General features: G+C 38.3%; 1 protein-coding gene across 1 annotated transcript in view; it reads right to left on the bottom strand.

The window, feature by feature from the left end:
• Positions 1 to 2,916: 2,916 nt before the first annotated feature.
• The window catches only part of ACAA2 (acetyl-CoA acyltransferase 2), a 29,061-nt gene continuing 22,467 nt past the window's right edge, over positions 2,917 to 9,510 (bottom strand). The window contains exons 8-10 of the mRNA XM_011928798.1: positions 6,496 to 6,566; positions 4,565 to 4,719; positions 2,917 to 3,329 (exon numbers count right to left, since the gene is read on the bottom strand). Coding sequence (XP_011784188.1) covers positions 3,245 to 3,329; positions 4,565 to 4,719; positions 6,496 to 6,566 — 311 coding nt within the window. The 3' untranslated portion in view covers positions 2,917 to 3,244. The remainder of the gene's footprint in view (positions 3,330 to 4,564; positions 4,720 to 6,495; positions 6,567 to 9,510) is intronic.

The following is a 9,510-nucleotide window of genomic DNA, read 5'->3' as shown; positions in this document are numbered from 1 at the left end:
CTAAGAGAATATGAATTCAGGAAAGTTCCATAACGGTCAGGGTGCTACAATGGAAAGTCTCAGGGAGAGGAACTTAGGGTGAACAGAGAACCTGATGGAAGAGGAAGCATGTGAGACTTGGTGAGCAGGACCCGGGCCCAGGAAGGCACAGGAAAGAACATCTGCCAAAGCCCTACAGCATGAAAGAGCATGGTGTGTGAGCTGTCCCAAGAAAGGCCATTTGTCTGACACACTGGGAGCTAGAGGAGCGGCCTGAGACCATGTTAGAGTCACCATAGTTTGAGTTTTTAAAAGATGCTCCTGGTGGCTTCTTAGAGAATAACTGAAGAGGGTTAAGAATGGAGGTAGAAGCCTCTAAAAGCTCTTGTGGTTGTCCAGGCAAGAGATTCTGGTGGCTTAGACCACAGTAGTGGAAGTGGAGACGGGAAGAAATCGTTGTATTTGAGCTTGTATTTGTATCTTGGAAGAATTCATAATACTAGCTGATGGACTGGAGATGAAGAGTGAGGGAGAAGATGGAAATTAGGGAAATGCCCGGATTTATGAGTTGAGCTACTGGCACTGAGAAGAACTTGAGGAGGGAGAGGGAGCTAGTTAAGTGGGATATAAAAGTTACTGTTCAGGGCATGTTTAAGAAGACATCTGTGAGAAAGTCAAGAGGGGAGTTCGCTACAGGAGTCTGGAGGTAGAGACCAGTGCTGGGATGTAAATGTGATGATGTATGTATGTATGTATTTTGAAACAGGGTCTCACTCTGTCACCCAGGCTGGAGTGCAGTGGCCCAATCACGGCTCACTGCAGCCTCAACCTCCTGGGCTCAAACAATCCTCCGCAGCTGGCATTACAGGCACATGCCACCACACCCAGCTCGTTTTTCTGGTTTTTTGTTTTGTACAGATGTGGTCTCACTATGTTGCCCAGACTTGTCTTTCAAGTCCTGGGCTCATGTGATCCTCTGGCCTTGGCCTCCAAAGTGCTGGGATTACAGGCATGAGCCACTGCACCCGGCCAAATGTGATGGTATTTAGAATCATGGAAATAAATCGCCACAAATCCAAAAACCAATCCCAAGAAACGCACAGCAGTGGAGCAGTTGCCCACGAAGACGAAAAAGAATGGCCTGAGAGGCAGTGGAAAAGCAGAGACATGAACAGAAGTCAGTTCAAGGAGGAAGGGTCAACTGGGTCATGTTTTGGAGAAGTCAAATAAGGTGAAGACAGAAAGATCTCCACTAGTTCTGGCAATATGAACATAAAGGGTGGCATGAGTAAGAGAACTGTGGCTTAAGTGGTGGCAGCCAAGTGAGATTAGAGTGAAGAATGAATGAACCACTCATAAAGTTCTTAAGAATACTAGGACTAGAAGGAAACTTCCTGACCTTGATAAAGTATTATCTATCAGAAACCTACTGTAAGCATCAACTTAGTGAGTAATGAATATGAGCATTAACCACATTTTATTTCCTCCAGTACTGTGCCAGTGGTCTCAGCCCAAGGCAAAAAGGCAATAAAAATAAATGAGATACTATCTGTTTGATTCAAATTAATAAAAGGGCTCTGCAAGCTGGCTAGATATATAATATCCAAAAGCTATTCATTAGCAATAACCAAATGTAAAAGACAATAGGAGAAAGGTCTCAATTGAATAACAAAGCTACCCAAGAGCTTTATGGGGAAAAGCGAAAAACCTTAAGGCCTGTGCCAGGAGATGCCCTGGGAAGGGGCTTGCTTCAGCCATTTAATTGGTGACAATTCCTCCTTCATCTGGAAATTCACAGGCTTGATAAACGATCACTAGTGTTTCTAGAAAATGGTAACATGTGGCCTTGGTCATTTCATCCCACAGAGAAAGTTTATTATAAGTTACAACAAAAGAAGAAAATGTAAAAAAATATTCTGCAAAACATTGTTTTATTATGAGAAATTATACAGTTTTTATTTTTTAATATTTTTATGACACTAGAGGAAGCCTGCTTCTCGGTAAGGATCCCAAACAAGAAAAAGCTGGACTTGCCTGTTGCCACTAGTCCATGACCCCAAAACATGGGTGGGCCGCTTGTCATCTGCCTCTCTATGACAGAAAGGGGGATGTATGTGCCACTCCAACTTTTTAATCAAATGAAGGAAACCATATGAGCAAAGAGTTGAAGAAACAGTGTAGGTACTTATGATACTATTATTTAACATTATCTAGTATTATTTAACATCTATTATTTAGTGAGCCATGATTGTGCCACTGCAATTCAGCCTGGGTGACAGAGCAAGATGCTATCTCAAAAAAAAAAAAAAAAAAAAAAAATTTTCCCTAATAACTGTATAACCCATAAATTCAATTTGATCTCAATTAAAATTTCCAATGGCTCTTTCATGAAGTTAACAAGAATAAGGCCTTGCCCTACTAGATATCCAGTCTTAGACAGACAAAGCAATGGATGTGTTGGGGCATTTTAAAGGGAGAAAATAAAGGATGAAAAATGGCCTTAAGCTGAGAAGAAAGGAAGTAAGGTTTATACATACAGCAGAATATTATTCAGCCTTTAAAAAGAAGGAAATTCTGACACATGCTACAACATAAGGTGGATGAATCTTGAGAACATTATATAAAGTAAAATAAGCCAGTCACAAAAGGACAAATATTTATAATTTCAGTTATAAGGTACCCAGAGTCATCAAATTGATAGAGACAAAATACACTGGTGGTTGTCAGGGGATGGGGGAATGAGGAGTTATCGTTTCCGTGTGTGATGACTGAAAAAGTTCTGTAGATAAAAAGTAGTGATGTTTGTACAAAAATGTGAATGTACTTAATGCCAGTAAATTATACGCTAAAAAAGGGTTAAGATGGTAACGTTTATGTAATGTGTATTTTATCACAATTTAACATTTTGAAAAATATCAATGACAGGAAAACATTAACTGAAGTTAAGGCAACATTTATTTGATTTCCTTATAATCATATTACCTAAGGCAGAAGTGGTGGTTACTTGGCAAGAATACAATTTCTTTTAATGTCTTCTTTAGTTCAGAAATCATATTTCACTGGTACAAATCTGAGAGAATGTACTTCTAGCATGGGTTCCTATTCATGATCAATGTATTTTTGTGTCACCATGGCTTGATCAAATGCAATCGCTGTTTCAATGGCAGGGCATGGCCACTTATGGCAGCTGCTCTGAAGGTCACTTGTTTTACTGTGGCCTGGCCAAGCAGAGTAAGAGTGGGTCACAGTGAGCTCACTGGTCTCTTCAGGCTGTGCTCTGAATGATGACAGCAATACCTTGGCCACCTCCAATGCAAGCTGATCCAACAGCATATTTTCCACCTCGACGCCTGAAAAAGAAAGCAGTGACTGAAATCTACTCTAATTTAAAAATTAGATTAATTAAATAGAACTAATAACAATCACATTTGCATTATTCATTCTTACTCAGCTCATCTGCTCAATCTTTTCCCCAGTCCTCAATATTGGTATGATTACAACAGGAAAAGACTTTGGAAAGCTGAAAATTTTTAATTAAAAAAAAAAAAAAAAAAGGGAAGCAAACTAAAAAGGAGATGAGTGCATTTAGGGTTAGAGGACCTGAAACACATACACAAGCTTGCATGTGTTATGGGAAAGGAGTGAGAAGAGGAGGTAACTGGATAAACAGGGGAAGCTGGGGAAGGGGATGAACATTCAGCTCCTTTAATTTATACAGGGAGATCCTCATGGCACCTTAGATGGAATGTAATTAATAAAGTTTGTCCCTATGAAAGGGCAGATAATTTAGAAACTATCCATGTCCCTTTCATAAAAATTAGACTCTTTTAAAGTACTCATCACTCCTAAGATGATGACTTTGAGAAAATGATCCAGGAATTACTTCTGTATGTGTCAAACTTCTGTATGTGTCAATCACCTATTTCAACTCAGTGAATGATTAAGTGAAATAAGAGTCACATTTCCCCTGGCCTAACAGGGAGTCAGAGTAATTTTTCAGCCTGACTTACTCGGTTTTGTTTGCAATTTTTGTACAAACAGAGCAGACTGTTCCAAAATTAGATAGTACCAGAAGGAGGAGCTCTTCTATCAAAACTGAAAAGTACCAAACACACAAAAGGTTCCTGTGGAACCCTGGAAGCAGTGAAAAGAAAAACTTAGCTCAGACTTAAACTGTCAGTTTGCTTAGATTTCATAAATTATGGCATCTAGATCAGTACTCACTCTACTTTCTTTTCTAAAATAAATTTATTTTACTCCTGTAACTGGCACTAAAACATACGTGCCATTAGAAGCAGGGTCTCATTATCTGCTCATGCAGTGAACACAAGCTGAGTGGCCACACAGTGTATAGAGACTGGACACACACAGGAAGAGCTTGGTTCCTAAGCGCAGAGCCACTAACAAGCTGACTGACTCATCTATGAGATCAGATGAAAAGCACTACCCAAGTAACTTGTTCCTGGTAAGTGCCAGTGCAGGAGACATGAAGAATGAAAAATGTTGGAGTGTTTTGGGGAAACCTAAACCCATGCATTTCTATAAAAAACAGCAAATCTGAAATGCAGCTATTTCTAGCAAGTACCTTAATTCATGAACCAGGTGTGCAGTAATTCTTGATCCAGATCCTCCCAGTGGGTGACCCAAAGCAATGGCTCCTCCATTCACATTGGTTTTACTTATGTCAAGATCCAAACTCTTCTCAACAGCCAAGTACTGGGGAGCAAAAGCTTCATTGACCTTAAAACAAAAATTAAAGCACTAACAAAAATCCTTACTCACAAACTAATTTTTAAATGAGAATGGTCGAGTCCTATCGATAGCTAAGTCTGCTGTTTCTTCCTGTTTAAATTACCTCACAAAGTTATTATATCTACAATCATTCTGTATAAAGCTATCAAGTTTGAAATGTGTGCATTTACTAAATAATTTTAGTCAAATGCATCCCTTAGAGGAAATTTCTCAGTAATCCCAAAAATTGACACATACCAGACACAGTGGGATACTGTAGAAAGCCCACAGGTTTTAGAACTGGATGGATGGTTCAAATATTGGCTATATCATTTGTTAGGGTGTGACCCTGTGCATATTCTTTAAACTCTTTATTAAATTCACATTTCTGCATGTGAAAATGTGACTGTGGTATCATGCTAAGAGTCACTGTCAAGGTTAGATAAAATCATGGGTATTAAGTGCCCAGTGTATTACCTGAAACATGGCAAGTACTCAATAAGTGGTTGCTATTATTATTATTATGCAGTACTAGAAGCTATCCTTCCAAGAAGCTGACACAGAACAAAGAATAAACCTTCAAAGCCACATACATAAAGGGAACAGTTACTATGTTGAAATGTGGCAGTATAATATGAAAAGTATCATATTATACTTACCCAAACTTGCAATTACCTTACTTCAGGTTTATAGTACTGTATACTAAGAGGCCTAGAATAGGTAGTGAAACTAGGCTTCTGAACCTAGGAAAACTGTTCTGAGTTATGTCCTTGAGAATGTATACATTTACAAATGATTATGAACAACTTTCCAGAGTAGATACACTTCAATAGTTTTAAATGTGAAGTCTAAAGTGAGAAATTTAGTGGTACCTATTTGCTGACACAAATATAATAAATTAAGCAGCCTCTCTGAGGCTCTCCTCTGTGATCTACTAAAAGTGGAAGAGATTTAAGGATAAACCACTTGTCTGAAATCATGGTTTCCTATGTGAGAGATTATCATAGAGGAAATCACACCTGTGCCTACGCCTTCTCTATTGAATTAAATATAGTCAGATTTCCTTTTTTCTATTAGTTATTTCCCAATGCCAACATCACATGCTTAATCACCTAAAATTTTCAAATACTCCAAAAGTGTGGAACGTATATAACCATCTTTGTTTCTCCACCTCTTCTTTTAATTATGCTAAATGCTTAAGACACTTTAGTGCTAATACTAACATTTAAAAAGAAATCACTCAATAAATTTAAGTTCTAGTGTCAGAAATTATGATAGGTGCATCCGAAATCAAGCTATGACTATCGTATAAAAGCCAAAGATACATTTAGGTACATTTAAGGGAGGGGGCTCTATTTGGGGAGAAGGGCAAGAAACTTGTAGATTTGGTACTAGATATGGTTTTTCTAGTATGTCAATTATTTTACATTTCTTTACTTTATTAAGTTAAAGTTACTTTTCTCCCACCTTATATAATGTTCAACAGGGATGTTAATAGTCTAAAATGTAACAGAGTTTTATACAGTAGTAAGAAATTTCTAGGAATTTATACTTTAGTAGGAGAAGTCAGGCAGTTTGAATATTCAAATAAAAGTAAAGCATTTTAACCAGGTGGGGAAAAGGATCAACACAAGGCATCTAATGAAGGTACTATTTATTTAGATGTACATCATTTGGAAAGGCTAACTACAATGAAATTCAAAGAGCAATGAGACCAAATTAAAGTCATTTATGCTATAAAAGTACATGGTTTATTCATGTTGTAAAAAAAGAAAGAACACTTACCTCTACCAAATCCATGTCCTTAAGACTCAGTCCTGCTTTCTTCAGTGCCCCACTGATAGCAGGGACAGGACCTATATAATAAAAATCTTCTATAAAAATATAGAAATAAATGTCATCCTATATTTATGTATCAAGCTTCTCCTTTCCAAGTAAGGAAGAAATAACGCAGCAATTATTAGTAGCCACAAACCTTACTATCTTGACAGTACCTATTAAATGAAGTGATAATAAAGAGGCAGAAAAAGGGCCCGGGCATGGTGGCTCATGCCTGTAATCTTAGTACTTGGGGAGGCTGAGGTGGGAGGATTACTTTAGGCCAGGAGTTCAAGACCAGCCTGGCAACACAGCAAGACCCCGTCTCTTAAAAAATAATAATAATAATAATAAAAATAAACTGGAACCAAGGTGAAAAGTTGTTTATACATTCAAACTGCAGATAAAAGAATTACATGGAAAGTTCTACCATAAACAGCTTTAAGATTTAAAACAGCCAAAGGAATTACATATGGGATTTTACAGTCAGTTATATTAATAGATTATAATTGATATCAAAGAGCAAGGCAGACTGAGTGCTCTCCTGGGATCCAAGCCATATGCATTCATAGCACAGAAGTTACTGTGGCTATACTCTGAATTTTCAGGCCATTTGGATAAAAGGCAAGAAATAGCAGCAGTATCGCCACATGGGTACAGAGAGTTGGGAAACTACGAGGCACTTCAGGGAAGGTTTTATCAAGTAAGGTGATGTTTACAACTCCAGGGGTAGGCAGAAAATTTAAATAAAACATAACTTCTAATTTAAGAAATGCAACTCCATCTAATAAGACTTCTGAAATAAACTTTAGCTCCCAGATTTCTGATGATCTAATGAGAGTTTAATATTGCTCATAATTTAAGTAAATCCATATATTTTTCCAAAAGGTAAAAAATTTGGGTAGAGAAGATTATCTACTTTTCTATTTGTTCTTAAAGAATGAAACTGCCAAAAATGTCTACAAAGAAAAATATGTGGTATGTTCTGCTGAATGCAAGTAGTCAAATATTCAGCATCAAGTTTCACAAGCATTTTACCTTATAAAATGGAAAATCAGTATTTACAAGAAAGGTATAATGAAACCTAAATATAATATTTATTTTGTCACGCAGTTAAAACGCTCTGTGGACAACAAACCGTGTGCTTATTGATTAGGACTGTCCAGGTGATGCATTTTAATGCAATTTAAAATGCCAGTTTCATGTGGCTACTGATTTACTACAGGATCCAATTCCAGATTCTCTTTGTATGTCTAAAGCATGAAAATGTGAAAATGAGATGGGTATTCAGTAGTAAAGCATCAGTTATCCAGCCTGGTCAGGGGATGAAGTAGCCAACAGTGGTGACAGACACATAAAAGGTGGACAATGTTCAGACCACTGTACATACTTCCTTGTCTGCATAAACAACACAGCAAGCATGACTCGGTATGTTCACTTTAACTCAGAATCCACCGTAACAATATGGTAGGCCATAACTTGATTTTTAAAGGACTCTTCCCAGACCACTGTTATTTACTGGGCCTCAAGAAGGTTTAGTATTCTTGTTAGGAAAAGGAGACCTTATTTCTAGTCCCGTTTCCTGTCACTAATAGCTGTGCAACTTTGTGCATCTCTCTGGGCATCAAGCTATTCATCAATAATGCTCTGAATTGGTTTTCAACCTTTTTCTGTTTAAGCATCAGAATTCTTTCTGCATAAGGAAGCCAAGTAATAGATAATGCCAGAACTGCTCCAGCTGAAGAGGCTCAAAGTTCCACCCACCACCCTCTACCATTGCCACCCCTGAGGAATTCCAGGGAGTGCTGTCTTTCTATAGCTGTGTACTTCCTCAGAACACTACTATTCTCTTCAAGTCATGGCTTTCCCCCACTTTTTTTTTTGGTCTGCAGCTATTCTGCAGGGCTAAGCATTGCTAGTCGTTAGGTAATCATAGGACTGAGGACCACTATTCTTGTAAGTTAGATTAACAAACCAGTTGATACTCAAGTAGTTACCTTGTTTAATCCCATCACTACATACAAGTGACAGACAAGCTTCTAGATGAAGGAGGCAGTTGATACTGTGGGACACCTGCAATGTACAGCTCTGTTCAAGCCCTGAGGAAAAATGACAGTCCTACCACAGTGGCATTCTTTGTATTTTAGGGCAAATATTCAGGCCCAGGAACAGAAGGAAGGAAAACAACCCTTTCTTTGCTCACTGGCTATGCTAATCTATCAGAACCTATTAAATACGGTTAAACTGCAAAAGAAGTATAAAATAACCAACCCATGTCACATACATTTGTTTGATCATCAAAAGCATCTAGGTGTATGGGGAAAAAAAAAAAAAAAAAAAAAACTCTGCTCTTGTGCTGGGCGTGGTGGCTCACGCCTGTAATCCCAGCACTTTGGGAGGCTGAGGTGGGTGGATCACCTGAGATCAGGAGTTTGAGACCAGCCTGGCCAATGTGGTGAAACTGTCTCTACTAAAAATACAGAAATTAGCCACGCGTGGTGGCGGGCACCTGTAATCCCAGCTACTGGGGAGGCTGAGGCAGGAGAATCACTTGAACCCAGGAGGCAGAGGTTGTAGTGAGCTGAGATCACGCCACTGCACTCCAGCCTGGGTGACTAAGTGACTCTGTGTCAAAAAATAACAAAACAAAACAAAAAACCAAAACCCAGATCTGCTCTTGGGCTCCACTCTGAATCTACTGAAACAAAATCTAAAGGTGTAGGATTATGAGTGGATTTTGACAATCATCTGGGGTTGGGAACCACTGCCCTAGATATCAAAATAATAAATGCCATAACAACATATGGATGTTTAATTTTTCCACCACCTTCCATTTCTAAGACAAAAGTTATGTTTTGCCAATAGTGGATAGCCGAAAGCTAATAAGCTTCTAAGATTGACTTTTCACAGGTGTCAAAATATCTTGCAGTTCTTGCTGACATAAATTTGAGACACATAGTGAGAGATGACAAGCTATGAACA

This window comes from Colobus angolensis, unplaced genomic scaffold, assembly GCF_000951035.1.
Source record: "Colobus angolensis palliatus isolate OR3802 unplaced genomic scaffold, Cang.pa_1.0 Scaffold8, whole genome shotgun sequence".
Lineage (NCBI taxonomy): Eukaryota > Metazoa > Chordata > Mammalia > Primates > Cercopithecidae > Colobus > Colobus angolensis.
The sequence above is the reverse complement of the archived record's forward strand: the minus strand, read 5'-3'. Positions and strand labels throughout refer to the sequence as shown.